Raw genomic sequence first — 15,159 nt, 5'->3', positions numbered from 1 at the left:
AACTTCCGGGCAGGCATGTAAGGGCAGGAGTTGTGCTTTGGTTTCAGGAAGCTACAGCTCCAGAACCTCTGCTGACCCAGCTGACACCACAGAATCTGGCCTGGCCCCTCATCTGAGCTCAAGGGGCATCCTGGAGCACCCACCTCCATCAACACCACTGCTGCCATCTCTTCCCACACCAATTCAGCGTGTCCCCGAGACCAGAAGTGTTTCCACTCTTCCCACAGGCAGGAGACTGAGCCACACACAGCCTGTCGGTAGGGGAAGGGGAGGGAGGAGTGAGCAGAGCAGGTTATTAAAAGGCCACATCATGGCCCTGCTGGGGCCACACAGGTTTCTGAACAGCACAAATATATACAGGGTTGCTGCAAGGCTGCACATGCATGCAGTTTACAGGGATGACTGGTCAGATCATGCTTTTGTAGTCACTATCATTGGTGGTGCAATCAGTGGTTTGTGATCAGTTTCTGCTTTGAAGATATCATAGAGAAAGTCCTGAAATCTTGTACATCCATACTCCAGACCTAGTGCCTCATTTTTAATTTGTGCATACATCTTCTCTGCAGCTGGCAGAGCCCTAGATGCATATGAGACTATCAACCAATCCACAATACTGTAATAATACTGCTCCAAGTCCTCCTTTTGACATATGTACGGAAGGTTTGATGTTTTTCAATTGGTAAAAAAATTGCAGCCCTGGAGCTGATGTCAGAATGTGCTTTAAATCACTGAACTCTTTTGTGTTCTGGCATCCACACTCATTCATTGACCTTGTGGTGGAGATATTTTACGTGAGTTGTGAAAGCTGCATAATTAGGTATGAATTTGCTGACATAATTCAACATGACTCACAGCCTTTGAATGTCCTTTTTATCTTCAGATTTTGGCATTTACGGTGCTGCTCGAATCTTTGATTCATCAGACAAGGATTCCCTCAGAGGTTAATCTCTCTCCCAAGTAGGTTATTTCTGTTGTTTTAAAATGACATTTGGATTTATTCAGTTTAAGGTTATTAGATCTCACATTTCCCAGTACTCTCCTCAGTTGCTCCTGATCTTCAATGGCAGAGGTGCCCCAATGTCTATCATTTATGTCACATGTGCCATTTGTGCACATTTTAAATAGCCAATCGTTTGAGTTTTTAGCGTCCTCAGTTATTGTGCTTAAGAACAGCTTTTCCTTTTCTGCACTCCCTTTCTGAAGAAGAATCCCTTGAAGAATCCCTTTCTGCACTCTATATATGAACTTTCCTGCTCTTTCTGGGTATTGTAGCATAATGGTTGGGTTTATTACAGTTTCTATATATTTACCTGAATGCTGGACATTTTCTATACTCATGTAAGTTGCTACATTGCTAGGATGGTTTCTTGCTTTCTGTGTTTTTGTCTTAAGCCAATTTGATTTCTGTGAAGTTTTCCCTGGCTAGTTTAGTGATAGAACTCACACTCATGTGCTCTGTACCTTTCTCTAGGCTTTTTATTTTTGTTTCTGCTCCCTGCTTCCTCTTCCTACTTGGCACATAGAGTTTCTGGACCTGGTTGCCCAATGAGCTCCAACTAACTTGACCTGTCAGACTCTTAACTCTTTGCACGTTCCTTGAATCCTGCAGACAAGCTCAAAAGGTGGAAAGGGCTGCTTGCAGTGAAATCTTCATGCTTAGAAATTAGGTACAATACTATTGTCCTGCAGAGAATATTGTACTCCTAAACTTAGTGGAAAGTCTGTACCTTACATCTGAAAAAGTTTCCCAGTGAGCTGGATTTCCCGCCCCCCCCCTCATGGAAATTGGGGTTTTGGTCACAAAAAAAAAATCACAGAAAAATTTTGTGGTTTGCTTTTTTTTCTTTTTTTTTTCATTTTCTGATGAAATTGTACAAAAATGTTTCAAAAATATTTTGATTTTTTTTTCAAAATGATGAGAACACACACCTTTTTGTCACTTTAAAAAAATTGTGTTCTCCTTTCACCTCACCTCCCCTAGTTGAAAAAGGGAGCTGGGTGGGAAGGGAAGTAAAAAAAGGAAGAAAAATTCTGTTTCTCCCAGTAGGAAAAAAAAAAGAATGTGGGGGAATAAAAGTTCTAAACTTTTGTCATTTTGATATATGATTTGAATTTTTCAATAGGTGAAAAAATGAACAATTTTGAATAAAATGAATACTTTTCTCCCCAAAATATTTTGTGAAAGAAGATCAGATTTTGACAAGTAAAATTATAACACAGATTGCAAGACTAAGCTCCTTGGGGCAGGGACCATTCTTTTGTTCTGCGTTTGTACAGTGTCTAGGCAGAATGGGATCCTGGTCCACGAGTAAGGCTCCTAGGCACTACGGTAACACAAATGAAGATCTAGAACAATGAACTCTAGTTTTTAATCACTTATAACTCAACTACTTTTAAATATTTTTTAGATTAGCCTCAGTATTTATCCACATGCTTAACTTTAAGCACGTGACTAGTCTGATGGGATAACACTGGATTTTCAGTAAATCAAAATGGTTATTCAGGATTTTCATAAAGTTTTCTATAAAAAAAAATTTAATTGCTGATTTTTTTTTAAAAGGAGGTTCAAATTTGATCACAAGTTTGAAACTTTTGCTAAAACTATTTCTCAACAAAGAATAAAGTTAAAACGTATATGGCAGTGATACAGTTAGGAGCCCATTCGAGTCTCACTTTCTTAAGTTAACAATAGCTAGGGCTGTCTACACTAAAAAATGTGCCACGGTAATTACTTCCATGTAGTTATACAAGTGCAAACATCTAATTTATACATGCTGTGTCACGGCACAGTGGGGCTTATATTAGATACAACTTAATTTGTTATGTTGTCATAGTAAGCAGCACCATTGCAAAACCTACATTGGACCAGTACAGCTGTCTGCATCACTGCAGCTACATTAATGTTGTGGAACTGGTATAAATTTCCTTAATATCGATAGGGTCTAAATTTAGATCCCTAGCTAAAGCTGTTTTGTAAGTTGATGTGCATTCTCCCCTCCCCGACCTTCCCTTGCTCACTAATTAACTTACTTTCAATATGGAAGCATCACAGGTCTGCATAAGTTAAAGTTTTCACAAGGTGAAATTCAAAGGAATTCTAGCCCTACAATAAATATTTACACATATGGTTTCTAGCTTTAGGTTAAAACTCAGCCTCAAAGCTAAAAATATGAAAATGTTGTACTATGTTTTTATAAATTATATATGAAAATACCCAGTAATTGAAACGTGAACTGCTGAAAATTGTTTGATGAGCAAGCTGTCATCCACATATCAACTATTACTGAGGACTAAATTCCTGGGAAGCATGGGGCTTTAGAGTTAGCAATTCATTTATGTACATTATCCCAGGTAAACCTTTTTGTACACCTTGGTAAAAATGATTTAGTTTTACTATTGAGTGACAATTTACATAAGAACAAACAGTAGAATTCAGAAGAACAACTGGAAATCTGGGCACTGATTCTTAAGTCCATCTAAGCTCCCAGCAGGGCAGGATAGGTCTGTTTCATTCTGGACGGTAACAGGCCCCTAGGGAACACAATACCAACTGGTGACTGCTGGAGCACAGGCTCTGTACCCAAACTATATTTCCTCAACTATCTACCCATCATGTCTCCTACACTAGGGGTGATGTAGAGCTAGCTATGCCAATTCTATGCCAAACAGGGATTCCCTCATGCTTTGGGGAATCTTCAGGTGTCCCTTTAGATCCACACTGTGGTACAGCAGCTGGCCCCCAATTACATTTTTGAAATGTTACTCAACATCACTTTCACTCACATGCAACAACCATCCATAATTATAAGCAACTGTTGGGGTTTTTTTTATTTTAAAGTATTTTGTTTCCTTAAAATGTTCATTGAGTCCAATTAAAATCATTTGGAAATAAAGACATGTCTCTATTTTCCAATATTCACACCTCTGTATTTGGCGGCTAGACTATTTCAGAGGCAATAATTATGTTGTTCAGAGGTGCCGATGTGTAAATTAAGGTTTCCATGCCTCCTCTTCACTGTAGCCAACCACTAGGTGGCAATGTTTGCTCTTCATATGCTATTAAAGACCATATATGTTAAACATATTCGTATATGTCTGAGAGCGTAACAAATTCTGTCCTCAGTATAAGTGAGGACATATAAAATGCTTCAGTTCTGCTCTTCAGGAATCTAGAATCTTCCAAATAAATTTACCAACCAGAAATTATCAGTTTTCTATTGTGCAGGTGTTTTTATGAAGACGCTAGCTAGAGGCATGCTACATTTCAACTAATGTTAAACTAATACGCAGAAGGTTACATCTAATTCCACCCCCCATCTCCCATTTTTACGGCTTTTTGGTGCCACTTCGTAGTGGAACTATTCACTCTTTTTCATTGATTTGTTAATAAAATGTTAAATAAAATGGAATGAAAAGACAGAAGGATGAAGAAAGCAGCAACAATAAATACATCATAATATTAAATTAAAATATTGCATAGCAAAACATAAAAGAGAAGTGTCATCCAGGCAGTGGAAGTTCTCTGTTTGCTGAAGTAGTTATAGCCATCATAAATATGATAAAGAAAAAAGGGGCAAAGAGGTATATTATATGATGAGTTTAACTAGTTCAGGAGCTATGCAGGATGAAGGTGAAGTAAGGAAATCTTTAAAGCACAAGACTAGGAATCAGAAGTGCTATTCCCATCCCAGCCATTGATTCATGACGTCATCTTGACCAAACCACTTAACCTCATTGTGTCTCACTTATGTAAAATGAGGGTAAAACACTTAATCTATGTAAACAGTTGGCTGTTTGCTGCAGACGGAGGACACACAGAATCTTTGGCTGAAAGGTACTGTAAGGGCAAAGTATTACTTGGCTGAATCAAAAAATAAACTTGGGTTAAAAATTTACATGTTTCCTGATGAAAATATAAGATACTTCATTCCCCAAAAAGCCAAACTCAGCTCTAAGTGGTGCAAATTTAGAAGAACTTTTCATTTGTTCTTGATATTATGATAAAAAAAGCTAAGAAACAATAGCATGATGTACTTGTTGAATGGCTCCATTTTGAAAAATGGATGTACTCAACAGCTGAATTTACTAGGAATCCTAAATGATGGATTTTTAACAAGATATCAATTAGAACTCATCTACATAGTCCTATTGGCTTCTGTGATCCGCACTACCTCTGGCTCTCATCTCTCTTTGCTCTTTAGGCTTCTTCTCTTACGTCTGCCTGTCCAGTCCTTCCTCCCCAAACTACATCTATCACTGTCCACCTTGCAAAGGCTTACACAACCTAGCTGAGATACCATCTTTCACAGACTATCTTGACAAGCATCTTGTGAACACTCCCTAATCCCCAATAAGCATCCTCACGCCTTTGTCAAGAACTATGAATTATGGACATCAGCCCAAACCTTCTGAGACAGTTCCATTGACACATCTTACGTGTGAGAGAGATGATACTTTATCCCAAACAACAGTCAGTCTGTTCTATACTCCTAAGGTCATGACATTGCTGAATACTCAGTGTGATAGGACAAGTAATTCTGGATTACAAAGAAAAGACCCCTTCGGCAAGGTGAAACATAAGATGTGCTTTAGGAGGAAGGGAAAGAACCTCTGAGAGACAAGGAGTAACATTTTCAAAATCACCTAAATGACTTAGGCTCCTAAATCCTATTTTCAAAAGTGACAGGCATTTAGGAGCTTAAGCCTCATTGCAAGTCACTAAGGCCAGATTTTTAAAGGTTTTTAGGCACCTGAAGATGCAAATAGACATTTTGAGAATCCCATTAGGTACCAATGGGAATTAAGCACCTAAACACTTCTGAAAATCCCACTAGGTTGGTCAGGAAAATAGTAAACATTTAATGGGTTTTTTCCTAAAGAAAATAGGGTTTTTGAAATGTCCACCAAATGTTTCAACTATCAAAAATGCAATCAGTTTTACTGCAAGTCAAAAACAGCAAAGTGCTGACAAAAATTTAATCAAAAGGGTTTTTTTGGGGGGGGCTGTCAAAACTCAAATTTTAACTGCTATATATTTGAAATTTTGAAATATTTGATTAGCCCTACTTTTGACTTATACTCTCTTTAAACAGCAGTTTCTAAAATGCACTCTAGCTTAAGGTTTATTTTATGAGGTATTTTTTATGAAGAGGAGACAAGAAATCTCTCCTTTCAAAAAGAAGCCTCTGGACAATATAATCCAAATTCAATTTTAATACAATGGTTTAAGTGAGAATAATTATTTAACCTTTCGGTTAAGTGACTATATCTGCCCCAATACACTTACATTGCAAAGTACAATTAGAATTTGCAGGTTCCAGTTGAAACTCAATAAAAAAGCCAAAGCAACCTTCCAAGAATCTGTGCTTTCAAAGGAAAAAAGAAAGAAAACAAAATAATCAAAATTCAGAATTTTTGCTGGGCTCATTTTGTAAAAAGTTAATTTCCTTAAATAAAAATCTAAGTGCCAAGAAAGCACCGCTAAGTATAATTTTAAAATGCACATGATGAAATATTACATAAACATGAATGTTATACTATATCATTATAAAACACATTAGAGTATCACTGAAATCTAACAGAACAAATACTGACAGATGTATTTGCTTCATCCTATCAGTTTAAAAGACACTTGTCCTATGGATAATAACGCTTGCTTTTTCATTCACACAGGTCTGAATCTGCTTGCCCCTTTGTGCTTTAGCCACCATTCCAGAGGACATGCTTCGATGCTGATGATGCTTGTTAAAAAAAATGCGTTAATTAAATTTGTAACTGAATTTTGGGGAGAATTGTATGTCCCCGGCTCTCTTTTACCCACATTCTGCCATAAATTTCATGTTATAGCAGTCTTGGATGATGACTCAGCACATGTGGTTCATTTTAAGAATACCATCACTGCAGATTTGACAAAATGCAAGGAAGGTACCAATGTGAGATTTCTAAAGATAGCTACAGCACTCGAACCAAGGTTTAAGAACCCGAAGTGCCTTCCAAAATCTGAGAGGGATGAGGGTGTGGAGCATGCTTTCAGAAGTCTTAAAAGAGCAACACTCTGATGCAGAAACTACAGAACTCAAACCACCAAAAAAGAAAATCAGCCTTCTGCTGGTGGCATCTGATTCAGATAATGAAAATGAACATGTGTTGGTCCACACTGCTTTGGATTGTTATCGAGCAGAACCCATCATCAGCACAGATGTATGAGCCCTGGAATGGTGGTTGAAGCATGAAGGGACATATGAATCTTTAGCACATAGAGCACGTAAATATCTTTGCGACGTCGGCTACAACAGTGCCACGAGAATGCCTGTTCTCACTTTCAGGTGACATTGTAAACAAGATGCAGGCAGCATTATCTCCTGAAAATGTAAACAAACTTCTTTGTCTGAGTGATTGGCTGAACAAGAAGTTGGACTGAGTGGACTTGCGGGCTCTAAAATTATACATTGTTTTATTTTTGAATTCAGTTTATTTTATACATATTTCTACATTTGTAAGTTCAATTTTCATGATCAAGAGATTGCACTACAGTACTTGTATTAGGTGAATTGGAAAATACTATTTCTTTTGGGTTTTTATATTGCAAATAATAAAAAATAAATATAAAGTGAGCACTGTACACTTTGTATTCTGTGTTGTAATTGAAATCAATATATTTGAAAATGTAGAAAAAATCAAAAAATATTTAAATAAATGGTATTCTATTATTTTTAACAGGTGATTAATCGTGATTAATTTTTTTAATCACTTGACAGCCCTAGTAATAAATATTGGGCTACAAAATATTCATGGCCAATGGGCTGAACTTTAACTTAGTAGACACCCAGTTTTCTCAAATCACATACCTAGTTCATTGTTATAATCGGGTGAATTGCTATAGGTGCTCAGTTTATCTACATCCTTGTTATGGCTGACTATTAAAAACATGAAATGAGTGTGTACAGTACATGTTTTTCTTTGAAGAAAATATTTTTTTTTAGTTTATTAACTCATTCCAGATGACAAAAAATGCTCTATCCTTACAGACAAATATCTCCCGCACATCAGAAGTCACTGCAGCAAGATATAGAGAAAAAATGCAATATACATGAACTAGAGGACCTTAAGAGAAACAAACACACATAAAAACAATAATATGTTACCTTTTTATAGCACCTTCCATATAAAGATCACAAGAGCTTTACAAATATTAATGAATCACATTATTTTATGAGGTAGGGAGGTATTTCTATCCTCGCTTAATAGATAGAGTAAATATAATAGATAGAGATAGTCCAGTAACTTTAAGTAACTTGCCCAAGGTTACACAAAAAAAATATGTTGCAGAACAAGGAATAGATCCCAGATCTCCAGTCTCCTACTTTTGTACTTTAACCACAGGACCATCCTTCCCAAAATGCAAAAATCTAGGCCTCTCGACCTAAGGTCTCACTCTGGTGAGAATTATTAGTAACCTCATTGAAGGTAATAGCATTAAACTGGTATAAAACCAGGTTAAGCAAGACTGGACTCAGACACATTAGGAATGATTGTCTACTGCCTTGTAACTTAGCTATTTACACTGAGTTCAATAGGAGTAGCAGGTGATGAGCACCTCTGAAAGAATCAGGCCCCTTATTTAGAATGTTAATTTGGATTTAGATAGATAATTTATATTTCAAGAGTGAAATCCTGGCTCCATTGAAGGCAATGGCAAAATTCTCATTGCCCTCAGTGAGGTCCGGATTTCACCCAATTGTGTATCAGATTTCCCAATTGTAATACTTCTCTGCTTCACAGGGGCAGGATTAGAGGCCAAATATATTAATTCTTTGCAAAATCCGTTGATGGCCTTGAATGGAAAATACCATGTAAACGCAAAGTATTATTATTATATTTTGTGTGTTATGGTCTCACTCTGGCAGTGGCATTTGGACTTTCTTTTAAAAGCAGCAAAAACAGATACTGAAGTGTTGATTTAATTCGTGTATTTGTATGTGACAAGTTGTTTCCTTTATATATTCATCTTCCTTAAACACAATTTAAGCCAAAAAAGAATGTTGTTCTGAGCAAAGAACTAGCTTCTTCTTTCTAGCATATCCTTTAACTATGTTGGTTCACCTTACCCTGTTCCAGATGCATATAAAATTCAAAAATTCACTTAAAAAACAAGCCAGAGCATCTTGGTTTAATTTATTCTTCACACAACTTTCAGTTGAATTTCCATTGTTGAATGGCAAAGGGTGCCATAAAATTTACTAGGTCTTTGACATATTCTTCACATTTATTGATGACTGAGTATGTTCAATAGGATTAAGCAGGCAAGTTTCTTTATCTAACCAGTGAGAAGAAAAAAAGGAAATTGAATCATAAATCATGATCAGATTTTTAAACTTCTCATTTGCATCACCTCCTTCAAGTGCATGAGTGCATACAAAGCAGCAGCTATTGCAGTTTCATGGAGTTCAACCCTTGTTCAATTTGTATTAACTTATACGGCTAGTAATACAACCACATGAATATCTTAATTTCTACGCAAAGTAGCGGCCCTGGGGACAGTGAATAAAAATGCCCATTTTGATCCTGATTATCCTAATAGCTGCGTATCATGCATCCATTTAAAAAGATTTAAGTTGCACTGTATCCACTAGTATGGTAATGATTTCTAACACTGGGGGCTTTAAAAAAAAAGAGATTGTCTACAAGGGGAAGAAAATTATCTCTCTGATATAACCTGGGGCTAAAATCCTCACAGGAGAGGTCAGGGTCAGGACTTGCTTATTGAACATGGAAGATTCTCTTCTTTTATGTAGCTAATCTAAAATGCCTTTAATTAGTTTAGAGATGTTAAGTAAATGGTTTCTTTTGTTTTGAATCCATTTTCATACCATTTATGATAAATCTTCATTTAAGGTATTCTACTGTTGGGTGTTTCAGGCAGTTGATCCCTAGGAAGAAAAAAAAACTCCTGCAACTCTCAAGGAGAGGTGTGAAAGGGCAGAATTGTTATGGGACCTAAACCACCTGCTCAGGCTCAGTCTCAGTCATGGAGCCTGGGCAGTGTTTTCTGTAGGGCCAGTGGCACGTTATGGGAGACATCAGCAGGACTAAGGAGGATAAGTGAGTGGAAGGCTGGCTAGGTGGTATCCACCAAATGAAATACAATTGCGGCATTTTTTTGGAAAATATGAGACAGAGGGGAGTTCTCTCTCCTTGTTGGAAATCGAAAGGTTTATAAAACTGAATACTAAACTATATAATCATCCAATATGAAATCAAGCAAAGAAAAAATGGAATGGAATGATAGATAAAGGATGCTTCAGACTTACGCAATAAAGTCCCAGATCTGTGAACACATATTTGCTTAACTTTGCATGTGCATAAATGTTTGCTGTATTGGGGCTTATGTATGCTGCATACGTTAGACATCAATGTGTGGGAAACTCTTATGTACATACACAGCCTTATTTAAAAAAAAACATTTTAAAAATTATGGTGGGGAGTGTAACATTTGTTTACCCACGAAACAAAAACAACCCTGGCAAAAAACAAGAGTCAAGAAGAGGGGAGGAGAACAGATGCCAGAGCAGCAAACCATGTCCTTGGTTCCAAATGAGAGAGTTTTTATTGTTTGTTTGTTTTGGCAGTTGCTGGTATGAAAAATATATTGCAGCATCAAGAAAAAAGAAAGGAAAATCATTCATTTTACCTAGATAACTCAGCCAAAGAGGCAGACAGCTGCCAAAGCAAGAAGGTACTGTAATGTACAACTTTGAGACAGGACAGACTTTATACCATATTATATATTCATAAACAGACTGCTTGAGCAGTGAATAAAAGAAAAATGAAAGGTTGAATTCAAATTGAAAATTAGTTGAACTTCAGCTCTTAGATTTCCTCCTCATTAAACAAACTATAGACATAGTGCTTCAAATTTAGCCCAGGTGCAAGCATCAGGAAGTAATGGAATTTCACCTACTTACACCAGGCCACAATTCTGCTCAACCTCAATTTTCTGTTACATTCTGCCCACAGCCCAACCCCACCCCCACTTCCTCTATAGACAGTGTAGAAGCAACCAAAATATTATTCATATTATTTACAAAATAATGGTGAGCCTCTGCCTCATCAGGGATCAGTGATAAAGTAAATTGAATAAAAAACAAAATTTATTTTAGCTTTTGTGCTAGCACACACTCTTTGTCATTATATCCAATGATTGCTGGCCCTGAATGGGAGAAAGGTTCCATGACGTCAGGGGCGGCTCTAGGATTTCCGCCGCCCCAAGCAGGGCAGCACGCCATGTGGGGTGCTCTAGCAGTCGCCAGTCCTGCGGCTCCGGTGAACCTCCCGCAGGCACGCCTGCGGATGCTCCACCGGAGCCGCGGGACCAGTGGCCCCTCCGCAGGCATGTCTGCAGGAGGTCTACCAGAGCCACAGTCCCAGCGGACCTTCCACAGGCATGCCTGCGGGAGGTCCACTGGAGCCGCCTGCCGCCCTCCTGCTGGGACGCGCCCCAAGCACGCACTTGGCGCGCTGGGGTCTGGAGCCGGCCCTCCATGACGTACTTCCATCTCCACTTTTCGTTGAACCATGTTTGAAAACGCAGCTTTGGACTGTTTTCCAGCATAGTTCCAGCTAAAACATTTCCATGCAAAAGTTGGGCTGGACAGTGAGGAAAGGAACCAACTTTCTTAAAAACTCTTTCAGAAAGCAACAGAGTTTGGTCTTTGCTATATTGACCAGTGAAACAGGCTTGGGACTGGTTTAGGACCTGATTCTGCAACCCTTCCTCATGTTGAGTAGCAATTACTCATACAGGTGACCCCATTTAGTTCAAAGTTAGTGGGACTCACATGAGCAAGTACAACACAACCTGAGGAAGAGTTCCAGAGTCAGGCCATTAGTTGGAACTCTCCTTCAAACTCTCTTTAGTTGTCCATCTGAAACCAGAGGAAACGTCTCCTTCCTCCCCGCAACAACCTAAGCTTATCTGGAGGAACTAGACATTTGTAAAGTCTGGATTGATGGTAATTTATTGACCCTGGATCTGCTATCTATTTAGTCTGTATCCTACCAAAAAAAATCCCTTTCTTGAGTTCAAGTGTTCAAAGACAGAACCTCATTTAGGAGGATAGTCTATCATATGTATGTCTAAATTTAAGTGGTTGTTCCTGTTCCACGGTGCCTTGATTTTGGCTTCCAGACACAAAACGGGTTATTTAGCAGTTCCCTAATTTGAGTTTATTCCCAAGCATGGGACAGTCTATCCATTGAAAAATGACTCTATGTTTGAAGTAGTGGCAGTTCTTTGAATCCCTTCTCCCAGTTGTCCCAGAGCCAAATCTTCACAATTATTCTGCCTTGCAAATAGAGGACTGGAGTTCTGCTGTGCAGCAATTCTCAGACAACACAAATGGAGCTTTAATAATCCAGGGCACCAACCTGGGACAGCCATCATCCCACACTATCTATAATCACTCTAACTCAAGCAAAAAACAAGAAGTTATTAGGAGAGGCTCCCTGCCTACCCATTCATGTTACGTCACTACACCAAAAGCAGTTCAGCTTCTAGTTCAGTCTAGTTCAGCTTCTGCAAAGAAACGTCACCTATATCTGAAGCAAAATGTGTTAATTAGATGCATACAGTTTTACTACTTACATACCTCTGAGAACAGGCAACAATGTATAACTGTGCTCAGAAGTACACTTACAGTGAGGAAATAATCCTAGCACTTCAAGAGTGGGTGATGGGGAGAGCAGCTGGCTCATTTTCAGTTCCTGTAACACTTCTGCATATGACATTTCCTCATTCAGCCATTCTGAACCAGGTCATTTCTCTCAGCATGCTCCTCAAACACATCTGGAACTTGCCAAGAAATCCTTCTGAAGAGAAATATGAGAAGGTTTTTTGAAAAATAACATGGCAATCACTGTGCAGAAAATCATAATTATAATGCCATACCACTTCTTTTATTGAACTGGAAGTCACTGCATAGAACAATTAAAGGGGGGATTCTCAGATGTTTGTCAGTCTTAATTTCTGGAACATGTACTGTATATATGTAAGTTTACATATATTAAGAGAAATCTTACAGCTGATATATTAAGCAAATCCTGCCTTCACATAGACTTCAGTTGGATTTCCACTAATGTATGGGAATTGTTCCTACATACCTCACTGAAGTATCTCACCGATTCCATCCAGGAGTCTGGAGAACATTTTTCACAAATCACAAGGCACTTGAGTACATTCGCTGGCAGAAAATGCAGACACATGAAATGCGAGTACTTAATCAGACTGAGTAAATAAACAAGAAAGAAAGCTGATCTATTCAAAATGGTGACCAGCACCTAGGAACCCTTCTCACCTGTGGAAATACAATTCTCTGTGTCAGTGTGAGTGGCCTGCCAACCTGAAGAACCACCCAGGGGATCTGCTCCCTCAGGCCATGAATCCATCAAGACCTACGTGGCTCTTCAAGATGCAAGAAATATCTATGCAGATGCATGGATAAAAATCACACTAGAGAATGGCTCTCTTCAAAACATAATTTCCTCTTACTTTGTTAATAAGTATTCCTGGTGTAACAAGAGGTGCCTATTTGGGGTATTGCATCCGACGAAGTGGGTATTCACCCACGAAAGCTCATGCTGCAAAAGGTCTGTTAGTCTATAAGATGCCACAGGATTCTTTGCTGCTTTTACAGATCCAGACTAACACGGCTACCCCTCTGATATTTGGGGTATGTTAGTGAGGTATATAGGGTATGTTAGAGGTACACTAGTAGTATATCTTTAAAAGGAGGGTCAGTTTAAATACAAAGTGGATTTTAGACCACATTCTGTTCCCTTCATTCATGTGATTCAGCTCACAGAAGCCAACAGGGCATCTCCCATGAGAAGTGTCAAGTAGAAGCTGGACCATAATAGATACCCATATTGTCTGACCAGAATGAAGTTTGGAGCTTGTGCCTGCTCTCCAAAAAAGCATGTATCTTACAATTTAACATCTTTTCCATATGGCCATTCAAAGCTGTTTACGGAGTCTTTTGGGCTCCAATGTAATCTAATTTCCCTTTAAAAGTCAAGGTTAATTTTATTTTACTATCTCTAATTTTTAAAGCAAATAAGGCCTTACAAGACTCAATTACCACTAATCTGATTTATAAACCACTCAAATTTACCAGACACCACTTCTCCCTTCCATCCCTCAACCATATTCGTTTGTTTGTTTGAGATTTTTTGTACAGCTGGCAGCAATCTGTGGAATAACCACCACAGTCACCAAGGTAAGAGTAATTCCCCCCCCCCCTCAACATCTAATCTTAAAAACAATTGCTAGTTTAAGAATTCCTTGCTAATGGAGGTGGCATCTTTACACAATGTGCCCACTATTATTGGATCACGATCACATAAAAATTGAGAGGAGCAGCAAATCTAATAAATTCACTCCTTTCCTGTAAAAAAAACAAGTAAAAATGCTACTTCCTCTTTTAAGGATCCAGTTGTTGGAAGAATATTTTAAGGTAACTTTAACAGCAGAACTGAATAGCCTTTGGTTCTTTTGTTTGATTTTTATTTCTGAATCTCCAGTATAGAAGGGCTCTGGTTCAATTTGAAGTCCAGCTTCATCTTGCTGTTTAATTGTCAAGCAAATAATAAGAGGATTTGAAACAAGAACATGTCAAGGATAAGGCTACACTTCTGAAACTGTGTTTTGTATAAAAATCCTGCATACATAATATTAAGACAATGGGAATTCTTCCTCTAAGGCTTCTTACAAATGGTAAGAACATTAAGAGAACGATATACTTGAATTTTACAGCAGCATTTCCATAATACACAAAACCTCCTTTATCAATATATGGATAATTTAATCAAACCAAAAGATTTCAACTGATTAATAAAAGAGTCAAAGTGAAAACAGAAGTGTTGTAAACATTGTGATCATCAGCTTTTGTGATGGAGAAATCAAGGATAAATTGAGAATTAAGAATTCCTGATAAATCAGAGAGGGGTTTTGTCAGACTTCATTGCTAAGAGTTCAAAGGGATCTCCACTTTTCCAGATGTCCAGGGTCATTTGGATGCACCAGTTCATCCCAGCAGAATCCTGGTATTGTGTATGTACATACTCATTCATGTGTTAACCTGAAAATTAGCAACTGATTTACAA

At 38.0% G+C, this 15,159-nt stretch overlaps 1 protein-coding gene across 5 annotated transcripts in view; it reads right to left on the bottom strand.

Moving 5' to 3' along the window:
- Positions 1-15,159, bottom strand: part of POU1F1 (POU class 1 homeobox 1) — a 301,956-nt gene that overhangs the window by 119,898 nt on the left and 166,899 nt on the right. For all 5 annotated transcript variants that reach the window (XM_044980696.1, XM_044979851.1, XM_044978267.1 and 2 more), the window contains one exon: positions 12,696-12,867. In XM_044980696.1, the coding sequence (XP_044836631.1) occupies positions 12,696-12,786 (91 nt within the window). In that variant the 5' untranslated portion in view covers positions 12,787-12,867. The remainder of the gene's footprint in view (positions 1-12,695; positions 12,868-15,159) is intronic.

This window comes from Mauremys mutica, chromosome 1 (assembly GCF_020497125.1).
Source record: "Mauremys mutica isolate MM-2020 ecotype Southern chromosome 1, ASM2049712v1, whole genome shotgun sequence".
NCBI classification, from domain to species: domain Eukaryota; kingdom Metazoa; phylum Chordata; order Testudines; family Geoemydidae; genus Mauremys; species Mauremys mutica.
This window is presented reverse-complemented; position numbering and strand designations above follow the sequence as displayed.